General features: G+C 41.7%; 1 protein-coding gene across 1 annotated transcript in view; it reads left to right on the forward strand.

The window, feature by feature from the left end:
• The window catches only part of PDE10A (phosphodiesterase 10A), a 296,868-nt gene that overhangs the window by 239,206 nt on the left and 32,957 nt on the right, over positions 1 to 24,705 (forward strand). Inside the window, exons 14-18 of the mRNA XM_027081576.1 lie at positions 3,802 to 3,944; positions 6,245 to 6,328; positions 7,882 to 8,032; positions 11,458 to 11,613; positions 21,496 to 21,668. Of these exons, the coding sequence (XP_026937377.1) occupies positions 3,802 to 3,944; positions 6,245 to 6,328; positions 7,882 to 8,032; positions 11,458 to 11,613; positions 21,496 to 21,668 (707 nt within the window). The remainder of the gene's footprint in view (positions 1 to 3,801; positions 3,945 to 6,244; positions 6,329 to 7,881; positions 8,033 to 11,457; positions 11,614 to 21,495; positions 21,669 to 24,705) is intronic.

The following is a 24,705-nucleotide window of genomic DNA, read 5'->3' on the forward strand; positions in this document are numbered from 1 at the left end:
GGACCAAAGTAGCTATAAAATTTGCCAAAACTAATTATTTTTTGCCGTAAAGTTAAAAGTCACGTTACTTCCCTACACTGAACACAAAATAGAATAAAAATAAAATAAATACATCTAAATTGAATAATTTATATATTTGTAAACATTATAAATTTATTCAAACTTTAAATATAAGTTTATAAATAAAAATAATAAATAAAAATATAGCTTATTCTAATTGGAGGTCATAAGCTTATAAAATGATAAATGACAGTATTTTTGTGAGAGTTACGTGAAGTAGTGCGTGCAAAGCACTTAGAACGCTGCCTGCCACAGAGTTAGTGCCCACTAGTATTCACGACTGTAACAGCAGTATTATTTTGCTGCCTAACGTATAATAGCTACTTTTACTAGCACCCCCCCCATAGAATTACACTGAATAACAGGTAATACCGAATCACGGTAAATACTGAGTAAATCCTGTTGACTGTTCACCCTCCTACAAGAACCTACAGTATCATCTCGAGTGGAAGGCAAGTGACAGTCCATTGAGGGGTAGGAGGGAAATGTGAGAACTTCTTTTAGGTAAATGGTATTAAAGAAACTACAGTTTCTTGATTGCTCATACACGGATGTAGCTTTCATCCAGTTCATGCGTCAGGTGGTTGTGTCTTGTCCAGGGTGTGGAGTCCCCTGTGACAGAGCGGGACTTCTACAAGGAGGAAGAGGTGACAGTGGTGTCCAGCCTGCACTTTTAAGCCCCATCCTGGCTTTTCCTCAACCATATCAGGAGGACAGCTTTGCAATGTACATTCATTTCCATTATACCACCAAGGATTTGCTGCTATGGGGCAAAGTACTTGGAATAGTTATTAAATTCACTGATTATTTACACATATTTCTTTCACAAAAGGTAACTCCAAATTGCTGATCTTTTCTGATGACAAATGGCAATGTTTTGTTACTTAGAAGACATATTCAAAGAAATAAGCATTTAATCTGAACTTTCAAATTGCAAGTAACATTAACACTGAAAAAGAAGATAATTGCTTTTCCAAATAAACTCATGCCACAGAGTACTTTGAAAACGGATGTTTTCATCACCATCATGTGACTTTTTTGCTGAAATTTATGTGTCACATATACAAATTATCACATACCTTTACAAAGACTGGGAGCAAACTTTTTAAAAAAACTTTACTGGGGTTTATAAATATACAGTGAACTGCATGCGTTTAGAGCATACGGTTTGACAGGTGTGTATGCACACAGCCCAGTGCAAGCATCACCACATCAAGATGGCAGATGTACCCATCACCCCCTCGAGCTTCTGTGGCCCCTTTGTGATCCCTCCCATGGGACCCTCCCCATCTTCATCCCCCAGTTTCAAGCAACCACTGACCTACTTTCTATAACTTACTTTGCATTTTCTAGAACTATTTTTTATAATTGGAATCATAAAATCTGTGTTCCTTTTTACCTGGCTTCTTTCACTTAGCACAGATTCATCCATGACATTGTGTGTGTACATAGTTCATTCTTTTTCATTACTGAGTATTCCATTGAATGGATATGAGCTGTTTATGTAGTCACCTGTTGATGGGCATTTGAGCTATTTCATTTTGGGCTGTTACAAATAAAGTTGCACATGTCTTTGCGTGGGCGTACGCTTTAATTTCCCTTGAGTAAATCCCCAGAACGGTGGGGTCATCCGGTGAGGGGATGTTTAAGAGACTGCCAAACCGTTTTCCAAAGTGGTTGTACATTCCCAATATCATTGTGTGTGTTCCAGTTTCTCCACATTTGCCATCTCCATGTCTTCTTTGGTGAAGGGTCTTCTCAAATCGTTTGCCTATTTTTTGTTTGTGATTGTCTGTTTTTTTTTTTTAATTGAGCTTTAATAGTTCTTTTATATATTCTAGATACAACTCATCTATCACGTTGCTTATTTGCAAATATTTGCTCCCAGCGTTTGGCTTGTCATTCTCTTAACAGTTTCTTTCTTATTTTGAAGAAGTCTAATTTATGATTTGTTCTTTTTATGATCATGCTTTCAGCATTGTATCAAAGAAATATTTGCCTAACCTAAGACCACAAAGATTTTCTCCTATGGTGTCTTCTAGAAGTTCTATAGTTTTACATTTTGAGTAAATTTCTGTGTATGGTACAAGGGAAGGATCAACATTTGTTTGTTTGGCCCACCGGTGCCCACTGATCCAGATCCCTTTGTTGTGTAGACTTCTTTCTCCACTAACTCGCCTCTGCACCCTCGTTGACAACCAACCCACCATATACGCTTAGGAGTATGAGGTTCTCCTGATGAACTGACCCCTTTATCATTTTGAAATGACCTTCTTTATCCCTGGTAATAGTCTTTGCTCTGAAATCTACTTTATTTGATACAAGTACAGCCATTCCCACTTTCTCTAGCCTGGTGTTAAATATCTTTTTCAGCCTTTTACTTTTACCCTATCTGAGTCTTTATGTTTAAAGTAGGATTCCTGTAAACAGCGGGAGTTGGGGTTTTGCAGTTCTGTTCAATCAGATAACCTTTTCTTTTTAATGGGGATATTTAGACCAGGCGCATTTTATGTTTAGGTATAAGTCCATCAACTTGTTATTTGTTTTGTTTGTTCCATCTGTTTTTTATTTCCTTTTCCCTCTCTGTCTTCAAAAGTTGAATTTTTTTAAAAATTTATTTTATGAAACAGCTTTTAATTTATTAAAATCTTCCCCATGAATGATTTCACTGAGTGTCATTGGTTTTGAACCTGATTGATAATATATAAAGATGCAACTGATTAGTTTGCAAGATTAACTGATTTACATCAGGGAAAATGGAAATTTGTCTGAATTTCAGTCAAAAGTGTTAGTCATTAGGGAGCAAAACTGTAAGTGTGATATTTAAGAACAGTCAATACTACCTTTATTCCTTCTGGATCCGCATACTTTTTGGCATATTCTTCTCCAATAGTACAACTGTTTCTAAGTATTAAACTTGACGCCACCATCTCACAAAGTAGTAAAGAAAAAAACTTGACAGTTGATAACATACAATTACAGTGCTTCATTTCAAAATATATAATTGTTTAGTATGAACAAAAAGAGTCTTGTTTACTAAGTAAATAAAATATTTAAAAACTATGTACTTTTTATTTTTATCTTTTTAAATTTCTATTTTAGCTTGTTTTATAATATAAACAATATATTAGCACAGTGCATGTGCATATAACTGCTGAAGGAGTATACGTTTATTACGCATGCATCTTTAAATTTATCTTACCAGTAAAGAACTTTACAATCGAACATTTTTCAGACTCCCTGGACTAGAGGACCTTGAGATCACCAAGAATTAAGCTAAATATTTTTAAAAGGAGACATAGAAAAAAGTATCTTAACTCTTGTCTCATTTAGTCTCTGCCTCAGTCCGTTTGTGCTGCTGTAACAAAATACATGGACCAGGTGGCTTATAAACAGCAGATATTTATTTCTCTCCACTCTGGAGGCTGGGAGTCCGAGAATAAGGTACCAGGTAATCTCTCTACCCAGAGATAACGTCCGGCAAAAAGACATTTGTTAGGGAATTTAATAAGTCTTTTAAAAAGGAGATATAATTTTTTAAAAAACTATTTGTATCTTCAAAGTCACATGTGTCATGGATATCTTCAGTGTACATGGAAATATATATATAGTAATAGTAGTCAATGGAAAGTAATAGTGAATCCAATTATAGTTCTGATTTTTTTATACCAAATTCTGAACTTTAATGACAAAACTGCTTTAAACATTCTTTATTTTTTCTCTGTTGGATTTGCTTTCCAGATGTATCATAGAATTCGTCATTCGGAGTGCATTTACCGGGTCACCATGGAGAAGCTGTCCTATCATAGCATTTGTACTTCAGAGGAATGGCAAGGCCTCATGCATTTCAACCTTCCCGCCCGTCTTTGCAAAGAAATTGAACTGTGAGAGTTTTGTCTTGTCAGTTTCTTCAGGAACAGATTTTTAATTTGATTGAATTTAAAGTGAAATGGGTTCTAGAATTAGAATCATAAATATCATATTACATGTGTGGTTTCTTGTGTTGCCATTTTCCCCTTGGAAGGAAGGAAAGGCCAGATCTCTTTATCTTTTAAAAAAAAAAAGTCTGAACACGATTTTGAAATGATTTAACCTAAATGTGAGCTTTTGTCTTTAGCCTTTTGCACACTTTACACTATGTAATATTTAATATTCAAAATGACATTTAATATCAGATAGCTGAAAGTTTTCATTTCCATATAATTTTAAATTTACAAATTAAATCTGAGAATTTAGTAATAAATAGTTCAACTTTCACACTTTGTTTCTAATCCTATGCTAATGTATTTGATACTGGTGGTAGGACCTGCCCATTAGAAGTACAAGCCAACACTACTATATAACTACATAAAAAACCTTCAGAAGTGATCCAGAGCTGATATTTGTTTATACTTGGAAACAGAGTATTCTTAAATTAATTAAACAAGGAGGCCGTTAGACTGATGTGACTTTAATGCCCTGGCGGCCTAGTAAACGAACCTGTAAATCTAAACCTGTAAATGCCTCAAGGTAAGGAGATGGAAATGCTAAGGATAGCCAGTTCTGAACAGCCAACTAGGCTTTAAGCTGTCGCCAATCAAATACTTTCTTTTCTTTGCATCTTCTCTTTAGATGTGTTTCCATGGCTCCTGTCACCAAAGCACTCAACCGCTTTAAGTTGGTGGTGCTCTATTCAAATGGGTTTTTGCTCAAATAAACTCTTAAGATTTTTAATACGCCTCAGTTTATCTTTTAACAGTATATGTATTATATAGTGTGTGTGCGTGTGTGTGTGTATATATATGTATATATATGTAGCTAGTTCCTGGCACAGAGCTCCTTTTACTCTTGTAATTCCCTGAGTGATCTGGGTGAGAGAGGCATCTTTTGTTACTCATATGAAACCTCTTTCAGCCACCCTGAGTTTTTGAGTGGCTCTCGGAGGATGACGGCCAGTTGCCAGAGAAACCAGCCTATGATTAGAGGGTTGGAAGTCAGCCTTACCCTTGGACTCCTTTCCAGGGAGAACTGGGGATTAAGCTAATCACCAGTGATCCGTGATTTAGTCAACCGTACCCATGTACTGGAACCTCCAAAAAACCCTAACCAAGGGGTTCGGCGAGTTTCCAGGTTGGTGAAGGCATCAGGTGCTATAAAGGGGGTGCCCCCAGAGAGGCATGGGAGCTCCGCAGCCCTCCCCCCACCTTACCCTCCCCCTACCTTACCCTCCCCCCCCCTTCCCCCCCCCCCCCCCTTCCCCTCCCCCCTACCTTGCCCTCCCCCCTACCTTGCCCTCCCCCCTACCTTACCCTCCCCCCACCTTACCCTGTGCCTCTCTTTCGCTTGGCTCTTGCTGCATTGTATCCCTCATAGTAAACCGGTGAGAGTAAACGCAGTGTCTCCCTGAGTTCTGGAGCCGTCCTAGCGCATCATCTGACCTGAGGAGGGGTTGTGGGAACAGCCGATGGATTAGAAGTGTGGGTGGCCTGGGCTTGTGATTGACGTTTCAAGTGGGGGCAGCCTGTGGGCCTGCGCCCCTAACCTCTGGGGTCTTCGTTAACTCCAGGTAATGACAGAATTGAACTGAATTGCAGGAAGTCAGCCGGCGTCTGCAGAGAACCGGAGAATTGCTTGGTGTGGAAAACTCACACATTTGGTGTCAGAAGTGCTGTAATGAGAGGAAAATGGTCTCTTTTAATACTTTCCCGTTCTGCTTATTTGGGTTAAATGTTTGTAACCAAATTAGCACATGAAAGATAGGTAATAACTTTGGATGTTAATATTTATGAAACTTTTCTCTGGATTAAAATAGGAAATAGACTAATTTTCATCTCAGAAAATTTCAGATGAGCTCCTCCCCCGTATCTATGAGCTGTATGTGTAGGGCTCATAATATAATTATTTTGGACTTTGTCGTTGCTCTGATAACAAACACAACGTTCCTTTTTTACAGATTGCTTAATAAAGAATTAAGCAATGGCTTAGATCTTGGACTAAGTTCCTGAGGGAATGTGTGGAATTTCCTCCTGGAAACCTTTGAATACAACAGAGATGTGACTGAGAGAGGCAGGAAGAGGGGGCCGAACTCCTAGTATTTTTTTTAGTCTCTTGATAGGCAAAAAGTTAAATTACTCCCTTTACTTGTTATTATGTTTATCCTAATTAATTACATTTACTCATGACCTGTGTTTTCTGTTTATTTCAGGTTCCACTTTGACATCGGTCCCTTTGAAAACATGTGGCCTGGAATTTTCGTCTACATGGTCCACCAGTCCTGTGGGACAGCCTGGTATGTGTGACCCACACACTTGCCTTAAAATCCTCCTCCCCTACCTAAATGCCTCGCCACTTTTTTGGTTGATAATTACCTTAAATATGCCATATAGAAATTGTTTTTCTAGATATTTAAATTAAAAAAGGCTAAGATTATTGGACAAATGTGCAGCCTTTTTAGATTCCCTCAGAGGCTGCCCCTTGGTTAACAACCAGGTCTAACCAGGTGATCGGAAGGATATAGGTGGAGCTAAAAGAGACAGAGGTTACTTCTCAACATAATTGCATACTGTTTTTAGGTGTGTTTTGGAATGTACATGCACATTTAACATCGACTTTCACCTTTAACTTCGATATATCAGTTAAAACAAGTGTGAAAGAAACAGGTCTCCTAATTCAAAGTCTAGTCCTTTGTTAGTAATGAAGTTATGTTGCCCTTTCCTTGCAAATCTCTCTCCTCTCCTTGTGGCCTGTCCCAGAGGCCTTTCATGACTTTGTATCTGTTTTTTTTTTTTTTTTTAACAGCTTAAACACATACTTAAAATGCAAGGAATAATTTTCTTTTTCTCTTTTTTTACTAATTTAGTCATTAAGTGGCTTATAGAGGCTCTTAGCGTCTCTAGAACTAAATTGTCACTTGTTTCCTATTGAATTCTGTGTTTTCTCTTACTTCCATCAGCGACTTTTATAAATTATTGTCTCAAAAGGATGCACACAGGGTAACTAATGCCACTTATTTCTTAGATAGCAATTGAGAGTTTGACCAGTTGAAACTTTTAAAATCACATACCTCACACTTCAGGGACATTTGAAAATTTTCAGTGGAGAAAGATAAAGGTTATATGTATTTAGAGGTTTAATGGACTCTCGTCTCTTTGGTATTTCGGGGACCCCTGTTTCATATTGATATGCCTTTGTCTTAAGCTGCCTTAAATCCACTGAGAGAGTTGGTGGGGCTTTAAATACGTGTAAACACATGATACACATAAAAATTTATAACCATACTGTATGATAAAATACGTCATATTCTTTCATGGACTGCGTCAAGATTTGGATATAGCCATCTGCTACCACCGCTTAATAATTTGAGTGTCCCATGGTAATTTGGATTCCTCTTGAAAGGATAATCACTCACCTAGGAAATTCTTATAGTATGCATGGTCGCAGCTTGTGAATCTGCTTTCTGGAAAAACTTAGCTAAAAATACCCTTGAACAGGATGATGATATGCTGTTGTCTGTTGAGCACAATGGGATGAATGAGATGCTTGAAAGCTAAGGAAGAGGTGGCGGGTGTTCATGATGGGTAACGGCAAGCTGATTCTGGGATTTGCTCCCCCGTGGGCCCGTTACCGTGTCAGAGCACGAGCCACCAAAGAGTCTGCCTCTCTCACCTGGCTGGAGAAGCAGTGAGGAGGTTGGTGAGTGAGGCCCCGGTGCTCCTGCATCCCGTCCCCGCGGAAGTGTTCACGCGTGCAAGCGCGTACAGGACAGACGTGCACATCTAGTGGTCTCCTGGAACATACTGGTTCTTAACCAGTTTCTGTCATGACGATTTCTTTTCCGCACAGCTTTGAGCTTGAAAAGTTGTGTCGTTTTATCATGTCTGTGAAGAAAAACTATCGTCGGGTCCCTTACCACAACTGGAAGCACGCAGTCACGGTGGCACACTGCATGTACGCCATACTCCAGAACAACCACGGGCTCTTCACCGAACTCGAGGTGGGTGTGCACATGCTTTCTCTCTCCCGCTTCAAATAACCTGAGTGGGTTGAAGTACTCTATGTCTGGAGTACGTTTATGAAATAGTTAGGCGACTCTATATCATTCCAGGACAAATTTTGGTTCCGTAACTTCACAGAAGCACACTTTTTAAATTGTTGTACCCAAGCATTTTCCCTGTTATTTTGTATAAGGAATGTAGATACAGAAATTCCAACTTCATCAAAATATCCCTCAAGGAAACACTCATTTTTGTAGTCTTTCTTCCCTATTAAAGCTGAATTCTTCTGAAAGGATGTAAACAAAGTGAATTGTTCTCTTTGCCCTTATGCCCTGGATAATGGAGACGTATCCTACCCATCTGAGAACCCAGAGCATTAAATACAATTAAAACATAAATGCTTATTTGACCTTCTCTAGCATAAGGGAACAGGGGCTCGGCAATGTTCCACTGATTCACCGGACTTTACGGACTTGGAGTTGGTGACGCGCTCAGAGAAGATTTGGGGACACCTAGTCCATTCGTGCACTGCTGTCGAGCCCCTTCCTTGAATGCCCAGCCCACATTTGGTAATGGGGCGCCTTCGCCCCAGCTGTGCTCCTCCCAGGCGGGACCTTCCTGATGGCCTCGCTGCCCTCTCTCCACAAGGTCTCAGCAGCCCTATGAAAGCCCTAACTCGAATCCACCCTTCTCTCCTTCTGCTTCAGGACACGGGAAGAAAGGGAGCTGTGTCTCTGTGATAAAGAAATTGTGCTTCTCCCAAGGTCATGTCCACCAACACTAGAACCCTGAGGTCCAGTCCTGTCCTTTCCATCCTGTCAGACCAAATTCACAATTTGGGTGGGAAACTTGAAAGACGCATTTTAGAAAAAAAATGCTATTGTAAAGAGTCAAAACGTTCCTTTTTTTATTAATAATCTTTAGATGGGGCTTAGCCTAATAAATTATTTATCACACACACGATGAAATTTTTTCTTTTTTAATATAAATTTTTCTAAACAATTTTCCATTTCATTGAACCCCATATTTTTGAAAATTTCAGTATTTCTCCATTCACTTCCTTTTAAGAAAGCAATTTTATTATCTTTTCTGCCAAAAGTTAGCCTGTAAGCTTGAGAATTATAGAAATTATTCTTTTGGATTATATTAAAATTTATATTCAAAAATGGGAAAATTTTAAGACAAATGAGATAAGTTTTGTTACTACATATTGACTTCCATTTAAGTTTCTAGAATTATATCATTCTGTTTCTCCAGCAACTTCAGGTCTTTTGGCTAAAAATAACCCCCAAATAACATACATAAGTATTTAAAATATATTTTGTAAGGTGCATATGTAATCTCTAGTAGAGCTTTAGAAATGATCCTTTGATGTTTTTAAAGGAAAAGTTAACAAAGGTAGTTCTTTACTTTGTAAGTTATTTTCAGATGCTTGATGCTGGCATACACTTGACAAAACTATTGAACATCAATACAAATAAAATAGGTTAAAAGGAATTAGAAAGCTTTTATCTATTGTGCCAGGTTTTACAACCTTGACATTTCTTACCAGATTCATTATGGCTGACGTTGCAGCATAACATATGGGAACAGACCCCAAACCAAACGACCCCCAGAACATACACAGTTCAGTGTCTTAAGACCTCCGAACACTTAGGGTTGGTCCCCTGCCTACCGCATAGTTTAGGGGTGCGGGTGCCCGGGGCGACCTCCCCGCCCATTAGGTGGCAGGAGAAACCAGCGCGGCTGGGCGAGACTAAGGCAGCAGCAGGGCGCAGGCGCAGTGCTCCGGTGGGGCTTTGTGCAGGCGCCGGCCCCGCGGCCGGTGGCGCCGCGCACTCCGGCTTCACGCCCTCCTCGATGCTGCCCGGGCTCCTGTCCAGAGCCGCCCTGCCAGTTGTCCTGGTCTCAGAGGTCCCTGCCCTCGCGGCTCTTCCCTCCCCCGCCCCCCGCTCCGTTAACTCGCTCCCTCCGCGCTGGGTCCTCCGCAGGCTCTGCATCCCGTGCAGGTCGCAGGCTGTGACCTCCACCTCACTGCACCCTCTGCTTCTGCCTCTCCGCTCGGCTCCCTCCGGATTTCTAGGCTCTTCTTTGCCGCCGGCCCCTGGTGGAGCCCTTGTGCTGGCCGCCTGCAATTCCTCTCCTCCCCTTTTCTCTGAAACCAGCTCCATCACCCCCCAGAAAATGCTCTGGTCCAGGGGCCGTGCGGGTCCAAGGGTCTGAGCTCAGTTCTCCTCTTTGCGTCACTGTTCTCACGTGGCTTCCAGGACCCCCAGCACCCTCGGTTCCCGAGCGCTCCTCCAGCCCGCTCCCCTTTCAACTTTCCCTTCTCAGTGAAGACCCCGTCCATCAGCGTCTAAGGCTGATGACCTGGCCCTCAGGCTTGGCTTCCCCTCCCCCGCTCGCCGTCCTCCTCCTTTCTTCTCATGCCCAGCCTGCCAGAAAGCTCTGTTGATTCTGCCTGCAGAATCTTCCAGACTTTAGTCATGTCTCCTAAGCCTGCGTTGCTAGCGTCCTGGTCTAAGCTTCTGTTATGATTTGCCTGAGTCACGACGAAAGCCTCCCCCAGGTCTCTCCCACCCTTCTGGAGTCTGTTCTCAATACAGTGGCCAGCGTGGGGATCTTTAAAGAGGGTCAGTTAGATGATGTCACTGCTCTGCTGAAAACCCCGCCATCGGTCCCTGGATCACAGATAATACAAGATCTTTACCCTCCCCTCCCCTGCCCTGCCCTCAGGTTCCTCTCTGTCCTCCTCTCCCCGCAGCCCCTGCAGTGGTCAGTCCTGGTCATGTGACTCTGGTCCTGTGACTCGCAGGCAGGCTCCCCTGCCAGGATGTGCGCTGGCTGAGAGCCCCGCCCCCGCCCCCGCCCCCGGGAGCCACCTGCGTCTCCCCTTCACCTGCACCTCTGCCTGTCTGAGGCCCATCCTAACTGCTGTACATCACAGCCACCCGCCTCTCACCTGTCCCCTTCAGCCTGCTCTTCCTTTTATCTTTTTGTATATAATTTACCATTTTTCACATGCTGTATGATTTACTTGCTATATTCCTCATTTATGATAGCAGTAACATCGTTAGAATTTAATATTGAATAGATTTTTAAGTGAAGAACTGATACTGTCCTCTCCTTTTGCAGACTTGCTTTATCTGTGATTCTTTGGGACATTTGCTTTAATTTGATACCACCTACCCTTTTTACCAGAGTCGATCAGGAAAACTCAAGGATAATTTGATTGTTAAGTTCCTAAGCAGAAAGACAAAGAAACTGGTTAAAAAAGAAGTTAGATTATCTGTTATTTCAGGCATTCATGAGCATGTTGGCTGCATCAGTGACAGAAGTCAGTGTGATAAGAATACTAACCGTAACTTTCCTCATGTCCCATTTCTTTGTTTTGAACATCTGTGCACTGTGGTTTCTCCTTAAGCGCAAGGGACTGCTAATTGCGTGTCTGTGCCACGACCTGGACCACAGGGGCTTCAGTAACAGCTACCTGCAGAAATTCGACCACCCCCTCGCGGCACTATACTCCACGTCGACCATGGAACAGCATCACTTCTCCCAGACCGTTTCCATCCTTCAGGTGAGGCGCCCAGGGACACGTGCCTGACCGCTGCCCCGTGTGTGCGTCGTCTTGTCAGAGAGACCCGCGGTTTATACATAAAAGAGGGATATTCTTCTGGCTTTCTTCAGAAACAGCAGCTACACCTTATCGTAAAACCTTTTTTAAAAGATTTATATATATTTTGCAATCACATTTGATTTTTAAGTACCTTATACCCCAAGGCAAAGTTTGTTTCACGTAGTTAATTTAATCTACGTGGATCATCATGTTCTTGAACCAGAATGTGTTGAACAACGAGTCTTGAACGTTAGGCAAACAAGATTTTAAGTGCATTGAAGTTCTTTTCTTTTTTCTTTTGTGTGTTTTTAAATCGATTTTTCTTGCTTTTAAGATGTCCTTAGTGACTGAGCTGGATGCTGACTGGTCTCCCTTCCCTGTGAGATACGTACGCTCCTTCTCCACTTCAAACCTTTTTCTCAAAGTCATCTTAACTACGTAACTATCGCCTCGTAATGCTTTGACTCCTCTCACAGACAATTTTTAAAATGTGATCTCTGTTTGACTTAAGAATAGTGGACCCCGTTTCTTCCTCTCACTGTCAGCACCTCAAAATAGGAGGAGAAATCTTATTAGATCTTTTGATTACGTGTCTACGGGAAGGATTTGGAAGTTTCAAGGTTGTGACGCAAAGCCCCGGCAGGACCTCAGCAGCGCCTGGCTGTGGGCGACTTGCGAAGCAGAAAGGTGTCTGCCACTTGGTGCAGTTTTCCTGTCTTGTGTAGCCCAGCCCTCCCCTGACCACCCAGGGCTCTTTTCCTCTCCGTAGCTTCTCCTAGTGGTGCCTCATGGTCCCAACTGTCCCAGTGATTGATTGGTAGTACTGCACACTCAGATCTTTTCAAAACCCAGCAGCATGTACGTGGTCAGGCCCCTTTTCCTCAGGGCTGAGAAGGTAACTGGTGAGCTTACTGAAGTGCAGGTGCTCTTCTGATGACCTGCGGGGCAGAGTGAAAGGTCTGTCAGATACGGAGTCATATCCGGCAGGTGGCTGACTGTCCCCCTTGCTCCCGGGCTGGTTCTATCCCTGAAAGCGATAGGTAGTCACCGTTCCCGATGTTCCCTTGGCACCAATACTTTATTTTTTAAATGATGTAGGTTATGTATGTTTGGCTGATAGATAGATAGATACATACATACCTAGAAATTTAGGCAGGATAAAAGATGTGTGTGGATATATGTATATGTGTATGTGTTTGTATGTGTGTATGATATAGATGCATATCCCTATATATGTGTGTGTATAATAGGTGTATATACACACACATGTATATTAACACACACATGCATTAGAACATGCTTTTTGTAAATAGACATTTATAAAACTTTATGACAGTTTATATCTGCTTTCCCCTTAGGCTATTTATTTGCCCAGGAAAAAGGGTCTATGCCAGAAAGGACATCAGGACGCCTTCATTTAGAAATAATTAGGCCTCCTGGGCCCCATGTGCATCCTGTGTCCTAAATGAATTCATACATGTGACTGTGACAGCATTTCTGGCAACTTAATCTGCAAATGAATTTTAATAGCCTTCCTGAAGTTCCCTCAGAAAACCTATTTTAAATATAAGAGAATTTACAGAGGCCAGGGTTGCAAGGTACATCGCTGCTGGATGGAATAAGATATAAACTGTGTGATACAGCAGTGATACAAAGCAGAAGGGGTGGAGAGGGTCTGACCCAGCCAAGGAAGACTTCTGGCAGGAAGACTTACTCTGTTTGCCGCCGTTGACAGTGGAGGTGGCACAGAGCAGTTTGTCGCATTTTCAGCAAACCCTCAGCCACGTGGGGGCTCTGTGTTCCATGATGCGGTGTTCCTAGAATGATCAGAGCATCATCACGGGGACTCAGGCAGTGAATTAAGTTCAGGCACGCTGCTGGCATCCACAGAGTTGTTGGAGGGTAGTTAGATTCCGAGTATTAGAGAAGGCATTTCAGTCACTGGTGGGGGGAACATAAGGGCACCTTTGTTCTTGTGTCTTTAGAGAGGTGAGGTTCTCAGCAGACGAATGGGATGGGAAGCCGGCTAGAAGAACCGTCATGGCCACAGGTTCAGCCCACCAGTTAAAATCTGAATCTGTATCCTGGCTTGACCAACACCTCCTGTGTGAGCTGTGACAGGGAGAAACATAGGGGGCATAAACTCACGGCCCCATCTTCACGGGCAGGAGAATGGCGGAGGGCCCCTTCATTTTCTGGAGATCTCTAGAATCTGCTGATTGTACATGCTCATGATAACTCCTCTGAGTTTTGCTTCTCAGATCCATCTAACTGCCTCTTGAAATTCGTTTCAATAGCGAACATATTTATTCACTGCCTCGCAGCTGCCAGCACATGTTTCAGGCCCGGGGGGACAGTGATAGCAAAAGCACAGATGCCTGTTGTGTCCACAGCTCCGCCCTCAAGCGGACCTTCTTGCCGCTCCACCTGGCCGGCCTCCTGGGGTCCCAGCCATCCTAACAGGCTGTGGCTCTCACGCCTGTGTGTCAGCCTGGGGTACCGTAAGGTTCTGTTTCCAAACGCTTGAACTGTGTTTGGCGTTCAGTGTGGCCACAATCGTGCTGAGTTACTTTACAGCTCCCGTGAAGGTGCCTCACTCACCCCACGGGCCAGTGACCCTGTTAGAGTCCTTCCCCCTCACCCTGCCCCCAGCTCCAGTCACCAAGCCCTGCCAGTTTGAAGTTTTGTCAGGACACCTCCAGACTTGACCAATTAAGGTGATATCCTTGGCGGAGAGTAAAATTTAATTTCAACATCCAGTCACTGAATTATCAGACAGAACAATATGTCATTACGTCACACGGAGCCCTCTGATAGGTCTGTCCGCCCAGCGGTCAGGGTAGGGAAGGGCTTCTCCTTCGGCGTCCTCATCTCCGCAGGCAGCCTTCAGCGCTCTGGCTGCACAGGGGATCGCAGTCCCGAACTATTCATCCTTTGGCAACGTGGCCAAAGAGGAGATAAAAAAATTCACCACGATGGTTAGAGATGGTTCCCCACGAGGCCTCCTCAAAGCTGTGTGTGTGTGTCTACAGACCACAGTCTCGTTAACCCGAATGCTGACTTTCAGTGTTGTTGCCACAATTACTTATGGGATAACCTGGGCGACTGGGGAAGCGTGGGGAAGAGGCCCCCTGTGTGACCACAGCAACCTCAGCAAACAGAAAGGGGAAGTAGATTTAAAAGCTAACCTCAGTCCTTCACACACTAGCACAGAACTATTCATGGTACAGCACGGCAGGAGGGGTGTATGTTCGTTCACACTTGCCTTCACTTCCGTCACAGGGAGAAAGATGCAGTGGGCAGTTCCCACCCTCCCCCCCGCCCCCACCCCGAGTGGGCAGTGGGAGGAGATTAAGTCAGGAATGAAGTAAGGAGAAGTGTGAAAGCATCTAGAGGAAAGATAGGTTCAGATTCTTAACTTTTGCTGAGCTGCCCCTTGTCTCAACATTGGGTCTCAGGACTGTTTTCTCGGTGACTGGGGCCAGGGGCTGTGTACAGGCCGTGAGGGGCATTCATGGGAGACAGAGTTCCCATTTGGCGCCTGTAGTGGATGCTGAACTGGCCCCTCTGAGCGTACAGTCTCCTACATGTCCATCAAGGACCTTTCCCGAGTGACATCCCAAATTCCGCCTTCATTAGACGTTGTCTGTTTGACTGACTTTTCCCCCAGTTTTTTTTTTTTTTTTTTTTCTTTTGCGATACGCAGGCCTCTCCCGTTGCGGAGCACAGGCTCCGGACATGCAGGCTCAGCGGCCATGGCTCACGGGCCCAGCCGCTCCGCGGCATGTGGGATCCTCACAGACCAGGGCACGAACCCGTGTCCCCTGCATCGGAAGGCGGACTCTCAACCACTGTGCCACCAGGGAAGCCCCCTTTTCCCGCATATTGATCACCATTTCCCCAAACTTGTGGTTCTCAAATTTATCTTCCAAATATATGTCTGAACATGTTATTTTCCTTTTTTTTTTTTTTTTTTTTGTGCGGTACGCAGGCCTCTCACTGTTGTGGCATCTCCCGTTGCGGAGCACAGGCTCCGGACGCGCAGGCTCAGCGGCCATGGCTCACGGGCCCAGCCGCTCCGCGGCACGTGGGATCCTCCCGGACCGGGGCACGAACCCGCGTCCCCTGCATCGGCAGGCGGACTCTCAACCACTGCGCCACCAGGGACGCCCTATTCTCCTTTTTAAAAGCCACCAGTGGGTCCCATGGCCTCAAGAATAAATTTTGTTTCTTAATTGAAATACAAGTCTTTTATGAATGGCCTCTGCCTGTTCCAGGACTGTTATATGTGTATTTTTGCAGTTCTAGACCATTTCTTAACTCTGCATTGTCTAGAGTTTTCTATTTTGGTGGCCAGCTTCTCCTTATCTTTAAGACTCAGCTCAGGCAGTACCTCCTCCGGTGAAAGTATTTTATGACGTCTCCACATAACTGGGGCACAGCTGTGTGCCTTTTCCACGTGGCCCCTGAGTCCCTTAAACATACACGTATTCTAGAGTTCTCACATGGTATAAAAATTTCCTGTTTGTGAGTTTAGCCTTCCTCTCCTCTGTAAGCCCGGTGAGGACAGTCGCTGCCCCTCGTTCATCTCCATCCCGCAGGCCTACTGCCGGGTCTGTTGACGTGGGTGGTGGTGGTCACGTGAAGATAAGAATGTGGACCTAAGAGTCAGAGAAGGCAAAACAATGTGTGCAATGTTTGGCGACTGGTAACTGCCAGGTTCTATTTAGGGGAAACTGAGTAGATATGTCTCCTTGGGACAAAGCGTGTAGGTGCCTCAGTGGTGGAGGGTAAGTGGAATGACTTCAGGTAAGGAGACTGTTCTATGTGGACAGTGACAAGAGAGTGGGCAAGCTTTGTGTTCTGACCTAAAACTTACCCATCCATGCATTTTTATTTAGCAACGGTGATAGAACCATTAGCGTTAGAATATTAAATCCATTTTAATGTTCATTGAACATTCCTTTATTTAATATTCGTAATTAATGTTCATTTTAATAGTCAAATTATATTTCATAATAAGATATTAATGATTATTTTGAATATTGAAGCTACCCTTTTTCTGTCTTTTGCCTTCTGTGAATACCCTACGTTAGGTACGCAGAAGTCAAAATTTTAGAAAACAGACCAATTAGGAATGGTTATTCTCATTATTAAGAAAAATTTCTCATCATCCCATTAATCTTAAATCATCTAGTGCTTCTGAAATATGTTTACATTTTTAAAAAGTTATCTTTATCCCAACATTTTGCGATCCCATGACATTTTCGTTACGTTTTATAGCAGTAGCATTTCCGTGACACAGCCAAGTCCATCTGCAGTGGGTAGAGTTTACTGTTGTCTGTTGCAATTATAGCAAAATAGTTGTACTTACACTCAACACTGTCCTTACTTCTAGACTAAAATGGATTAGTTTATTACAGAGGTTAGCCTAAATCTGTCCTTTTCTACAGATGTATTCTAAATAGCTAGACGTGTTCTCTGGCGGTCCAGTTCAGTTCTGGGCGTATCAGTTTGTGTGCTTGTTTCTCCTTCTCTCTCTCCCTGTTTCAACTCTGACTGCAGAAGTTCTACTGGTAGGTTTTATCATCATCACCACCATCATCATGGTAATCATTTCATCATTTATTAGGTACTTCCTGTATACCAGAAACTTAAGAATTTTACACGGATCAGTACATTTGATTTTTACGGTATCCTATGAGACAAGTATTATTATTCATTTCCATTTTACAAATAAGAGTAATGTGCATCAGAGAGGTTCAGTAACTGGCTCATTGTCACACAGCTAGTAGGGGGCAGAGGATATTAAAAATCAGAGCTGTTTGACTCCAAAACTTGTGTTCTTAATTACAGTACTCTCATGTTTCCTAGTGTATGGTTTGATGCAGTGGACAATTAAATGTCAGAATAAGTATTATGTATCTTTTAAAGGCATCGCTGTTGTGAATGCTTGAAGCAATTAGTTGTGTCATTGACGTTTTTCATCCTGAAGCCCCAGAATGATTCAGCCTCCGCCTGTTGCTCCTGTGACAGTGATTCACAGCCCAGTAGGGGCAGGGCTGCTGGGGAGAGAGGCCTGGACTGGCTGGCATGCAGATACTGAAATCTGAGCTCCAAAGCCCTTCCGGGAGAATCTCTGTTGTAGAGCTCAGCACAGTAGGGCTTCGGGGAGAATTACATATGATTCATGGTAATATTTTAAAAGCGTGCTGAGGACAGATTGACCATCCGCCCTTCTGCCTCTGTTCTGACCCACCTCCACGCGCGCTGTCGCCAGAGGGACTGCTCCAAAAGCCACCTCCGTAATCCTCAGTGGCTCCTTATTACTTTCCATATCGTATTTCAGTTCTGCATCCAGGCCTTTTTTTTTTTTTTTTTTGCGGTACGCGGGCCTCTCACTGTTGTGGCCTCTCGCGTTGCGGAGCACAGGCTCCGGACGCGCAGGCTCAGCGGCCGCGGTTCAAGGGCCCAGCTGCTCCGCGGCCTGTGGGATCCTCCTGGACCGGGGCACGAACCCGTGTCCCCTGCATCGGCAGGCAGACTCTCAACCACTGCACCACCAGGGAAGCCCTGCATCCCGGCCTTTTAAAAAAACTTTTACTTTAGTTCTTACCATTTCTGTATTAAATTTGCCTCAGCTGCACGGAAGTGTCTGTGCTTCCAGCGAACGCTCAGGGTCTCATGCCTCCTCTGTTCCTCCACCGGTCCTTCAGAATTCATGTCGCCACCGAGAAGAGCGTCCCATGTGCTCCCATGGTCTTCACTTACCTCATTCGTGGGGACCATGCTACTCTATTTTTTGTGTACCACTGAACAGCGAACGCCTTAAAAAAAATGAACTTACGTTGTTTAGGACCTTGGATATAGTAGCTACTAATATCCTTACCCAAAGTGAGACGCTACAGACTGAATATCTGCTCAATGAGACACACATTCCTCATTTTGTGGTGGGAAAGATACAGCTGTGGCAAGAAAGCAGTGCTCTAACAGTGAATCAGAACGCTGAGAATCCTTAGACCCATCATCTTTGAGAGTTAGGAGGGACCTTAAGGACCTCCCACCTTAAAGACCTTAAAGTGTGTCCCCGAGAAGTCTCTCAGCATCAGGACCGTTTCAGCGTTGTTTCTATTCTCTCGTACATATCTCACAAATCTCAGCTACTTAAGCAGCTGAGCCTTTACAAACAGAGCCCACTCGTAAGCTTTCACAGACGTAAGAATTATATGCTCCTTACCTATCTTGGGACTTTAGAAACATTGCTGGGTATAAAATGCTTGTTATTTTATGCTTGATTGATACAACATGGGATCAACTGCCTTGAGTTAATACAAACTTTAAACAGCGTAACCTGGAATATTAGTTATAATAAACTTATCAGTTGGTATATAAAAGCATCTTATTATTTTGTGAGGTTTTATTAGGTTGTTAACTAATGTGAAATTGGAGCTTTCAAAGCATTTTCAGCGTTTATCTGCTGTGCTTGGTTGCTGTATCTCCCTTATTGTCTTTTGTTTTGGTAGGAGCAAAGTGTTGATAAATATATACTATATTCTCTTGAAAGGAAGGGGCCATTTATTGTTTTTTTTATCACTTATTCCCTATACTCTTGTAAAATGTTGAAGGAAGTAGTCCAGCTGTTCATTATAAAGGTTCACTGCTGAACTTTTCCACCTAGTTTCCCTTTAATATCGAAAAGTAAAGTAAAAAAAGAAATAATCTGAAATAGCCAGCAGAATATACAGATCCTTTAAAATGGGTCTTACTTTGTCTTAGGTCGTGGACACTTTTGAGAATCTGATGAAAACGCGTGTTTATGGATGCCACACTCAACGTACTATGTACAGTTGTAGTGAGTTCATTGCTCTGTGGTCCCCAAGAGAATTTATAGAACCCAGGCTAAGAAGTCCCTATTTTAGAGAGGTTAAAACGTAAAATCCAACAGTATGTGAGAATATTTTATGTGCTATAATTTAATAGTTTGTTGGTGATAGAGAGAGTAAATCATATAAATATATATCACACGTGATTCCTCTTCAGACAACCTGCCAAGAGCAGATGTGTGCATGCGTACCAGCCAAACACATCCAATGTGGAACATGTGTATGAGGGGGGAGCCCAGGTCACAGAGCATTAAGTGCTGAAGCAGAGGCCAGCTGCTTTACTTGAGTTATGATCAAAGCAAAGCAGCTTTCTTAGCACAAGTCAGAGTCAAGATTTCTTTCTTGTAACTTTGTACAATACAAGTTTAGAGTTGAGGTTGAAAGGGGCTTGGAAGTTAATTACCTTCCCAGTGACTAAATCCCCGCCCCTTGTCTCCCATCAGTTACTAACCAGCCTGTGTTTTAAATGTTTCCACAAACAGCATCCCATGCATAGTTCACCTGGTAACTCTGAACATTTAGATGGTTCTTCCTTGTGTTGAGCTGAAGTCCTGTCCTTATCATGTCCACCTCTTTGCCCCTATTGCTTTTATGAAGGCTGCTTCAAGTGAGATTACATTACTAAAAATTACTGAAATAACCAGTTTATATAAGTACTGCAGTTTTTCTTTAGTCAAATAAAAATGTTGTTAATGCTTCAGCAAATACTTCATTTCAATTAGATATCAAAGATGCATTTAAATGTTATAATTTGAAAGTGCAGTCGTGTGTTTGAAAGTGCTTTATAACCTTAGAGCATTCTACAAACATGTCCTTACTATTACCATTGTCTGAAAAAGAACCAACTAGAACTAACTCCATTTATCATAGGATAATTTAAATATAAATATAGTACCTTAAAAGTAAATAATACAGGAAGATTCTGATAACCGAAAATAAATGTGGCACATACAACCTTATTTCAGAGTACTAGGAAGCAGACGATATCTTAGTGAGATGTCTGATTTTGTAAAAAAAATATACTTTAATAATTTGAAGTTTGTCATGCAATTTATCAGTCAATATATGTAGCTTAAGACAAGCGGGAACAATTGAAAATCAGTTTATAGTACAACTGTGTTGACTAATGAATCATTAAAAAATAATTGATGAACCCACAAATTGAATATCTACCTTTTTTTGTTTGAACAAAAATGACCCGTTTTAACCTCAACTACAAATAAAACTTAAAATCCTGAGGAAGAAATTATTGTAAAAAGTTTTTAAAAGATTCATATACAGAAGAATAATTATGAGAAAACAGAATTCAAATGACCAGTGTTTGGTCTTGTTTAGGGTGATGATCTGCTGGGTCCATCTCCCATGAGGACAGAAGACAGGATGGCCTTACAGTTTTTGCACCTCAGGGATTTGTGCTTTATGTAAAAGCATTCTTGCCTGTAGGGAGAGTTTTTAATTTGCCTAAATTTTATGTTCAGGTCCTGGGACATTTTCTTCTATGATACAGAGAAAATAGTTTATTAATCATGAGGCTTGCGGAAGTGGACAAATATATAGATGACTTTTTAAGCCCATTAATTTCCAGTAGAATGTGAAACTTACCGAAGTTCTTAATTAGTTTAAAAGGAAAAGTCTTTTACTTAAATATTTTGCATATTCCAGTCCTTTAATTCCTTACTAGAAATATCCCAAAACTAGGTGTATATTTAAATCACTGGGATTTTATGGTGGGAAATGTTACGTAGTTTAAATAGTTCATTTAAGTGGTAGCTTCATTGTTGTATCGTGAAGAGAAACCAAAACATTAATTTCATTAGTCATTTCAAACTATCCTTTTGTTCCCCCAAAACCTGTCCTGACCAAATGCCATTGACTGACTGTTGTTTCAAGTAACTGAAAATGTCATTAGATTGGAGCTTGTGCTTGTTATTGGTGGTGTTTATTTGTATTTTTTCCCTAGTTGGAGGGGCACAATATCTTCTCCACCCTGAGCTCCAGCGAATATGAACAGGTGCTTGAGATCATCCGCAAAGCCATCATTGCCACAGACCTTGCGTTATACTTTGGAAACAGGAAACAGTTGGAAGAGATGTACCAGACCGGATCGCTAAACCTTAATAATCAATCACATAGGTAAAAATAATTTTTGAAAGTTTAGTAGCCCAGGGAGTGTTATTTGGAATAAATTTATATTTAAAAACAAAAATGTAATTTGGCATAAATTTATATTTGAAAAAAGAAATGTAAAAAGAATTTATGTGGTTTTTTTTGTTTGTTTTATGTGCACTTTATATTTACTTTGGATATTTCGTTTTGACAAGATTGCTGACGATGTATTGCGAAGGTCACTAAAATATGAATTAGAATTTAAACTGGTCACATAGGAATGGGTACTTTTAAAGGGAAGTCATTTTCCAAGACGCCTCTCCTTGAGTTTGTCACAGTCCAGCGTTTGGTCATTGACCTCACAGACTCAAAAGCAAATGAAAATGGATTCATCAGAATCCAGATCTTATTAACCAAGCCAATGCGATTGATCTATAAAACCTGAATTCCATTTTATTGATCTGCAAGCATACATTCTAGTTATAAGCATCAGAATATTGGCATTCAGCGTGGTCACAATCCTTCAGGAAGCCAAGTGGCAGTCCAAAGTTGGTCTGAACGTGGGGTCAGAACAGAGAGAATGAGATTCCTTAAATGTTCTAATGCATCAGGCTAAGGCAGTTTGATTCCTTTTTTTCTGAACAGGCGTGACTTGCCCGCTGGGTTCAGAAATGTGTCACGTGTTTTCATCGTGCACCTGTCCACCCATCTGTCCATTAGAGCTCAGTCCACTGGCTAAAACCCCTCTTGGCCTTGCCGGTGTGTAGGTGGTTACCACCAGCTTTTCTTTGTAGGACTTTCCTTTGGCCGTTTCCATGTCTGACTAGGTCCATCTTAAGTGATGCCGTCTTTAGATTTAGATTTATCTTTAGATTTAGATTTATCTTTAGATTTGGGGAACGCTTGTTTATTGGTTCATCCTAGTCTTGGTGAAGTTGAATCTATTCTTTTTTGCTCGGATGCTTTGAGTACCTCCTCTGTGATCCATTAAGGTACTGATCATAACATTTCTTTCTAGAGAAATCCGCTTTCAGTTCTTAGAAGCAGTTCACTCAGGTACCCCAAACACAACACATTAGGTCTACCAATGACTAGAGACAGATACATAATAAATAAAGTTGACCTCTTCAAGAATATGATCATCAGAGTTTTTATGGGGAACCTTCTTTGAGGAAAAAAATATACATCTTAATTTTACAGAGGGCAGTCTGGACACATTGCCAGCACCCTCCCAGGGTTGGCAGAAGGGTCAGTGTCATGCAGGACAACACACCCTCTTCTGCCTGCAGCCCAAGGGATGCGTGTGATTTAAAGTCTTCATGTCTGTAGAAATGGGAGTTTGTCCACGGTTCTCTTTCTTATGGCAATGGTAAGACTGGAGAAATATGCGCTGGGTTAAGGTATCCTTTGGCTTGCTGAAAACTATGTGTATACATTGTTGTTAAGTTATAAATAAGAGTCATGTAAGTAGTAACAAGTTTCTTGCATATGATTTTAGCAAAATGATTACAATAATCATATTCTTATAAAATAGAAAATTTAAAAATCTAATTGCAAGTAATATCATACTTGGTGCTTAATGCATATGTACATGTTAGTGGTGTATACTGTATAGTTATGAAGATTAAATAACTTTAAAGGTGTTGCATATTTGTTTTAAGAATTCAAAGAGTGCAGGTATATACAAGAAAAACAATAATAGAGTCGTCCGTGGGTGTCCGTTCCCAGAGCCCCTGCAGGTACCAGAATACGGGTATTACGTCCCTTGTATAAAATGGCCCTGGACGATGAATAGGGTCACTCTTCCGTCTGCACAGAGCGGATGAGAGACCCGGGGGTCCGCTGGGTCCTGTTCTGCAGAACCAGTAGAACCATGCATTCTCCCCTGTTTATTCTAAACTGTTTATATGCACAAACATACATCTTTAAACAAAAACATGATTACAGGCCTTCCTCGGTATCCACAGAGAATGTGTTCCAGGACACCACCCGCATAACAAAATCAGTGGATGTTCAAGTCCCTAAGTCCCTTCGTCGGCCCTCGGCCCTCGTATCCGTAGGTTCCGCCTGTACAGATTCAAGCAACATAGTACAGGATCCGAGGTTGGTTGACTCTGCGGAAGCAGGACCCACAGATGAGCAGGGCCGACGGTATACCAGATGCTTGCCTATTTTTAAGAGTTATGTGACATCACGTAGTATGGAGGACTAGCTAAAGGCTCACCAAACCTTCCTCCTATTGATAAGATGTTTCTAGAATTTTGCGCCATAAATAATTCTGCAATAAACTCTTATAAAGTCATCTACTGTCCTTTAAAAATATATATCACATTGCATACGGTGCTAGAAATGTAGATGAATGTTAAATTTTCTAAAAGGACGGTAGAAATTCACACTTCTCCTCACATAGGGTGAAAACTGTTTCTCTTTAAGTATGCCATTCTCTGACAACTCCCTGCATTAGAGATCTTTTCATGTTTGTTGACTTTGTTCCTACTTCTGTTTGTTCACAACTTTTGTGTAATTTTTGTTGAATTCTTTACTTTTTTTTATAAATCAGTTTGCATTCTATATTTTTGTTAAGGATGTTAACATTTTCTCTGTTATATGTTACACACATTTTCTTAGGTGCTTTTCAAAAGTTTTATTTAGATTTTATTTTAAATACAAAGAAATTTAATTTCATGAAGCCAAATCTTTCATTTGTTTTTATCAAATCTGGTTTCCTGTCTTGCTTATGAAGACCTCCCCTATCCTCAAAGTAATATAAATTGTACTTAAAATTTTCTTTGCATATTAATGCTTCTGGAGTTATACTTTTTATGAACATAACTTTATTTCTTCCTGATGAGTTGAATCAATACCATTTAATTAACAATCTATTTTCTTCCACTGAATTGAATTGAAGTTTCATATAAACTCAAATACTTCTTTGGACTCCTTAAGCCATGTAACTGTTAATTATCTAATCCTCGACTGTGATCATACTGTTTTGATTATTGTAACTATGTTGAAATTTATCATACATACCTGGTAAAATAATCTTCATCTTTCATTTACTTTC

Source organism: Aethalodelphis obliquidens, unplaced genomic scaffold (assembly GCF_003676395.1).
Source record: "Aethalodelphis obliquidens isolate GAN/ISIS:26980383/991018 unplaced genomic scaffold, ASM367639v1 scaffold3, whole genome shotgun sequence".
NCBI classification, from domain to species: domain Eukaryota; kingdom Metazoa; phylum Chordata; class Mammalia; order Artiodactyla; family Delphinidae; genus Aethalodelphis; species Aethalodelphis obliquidens.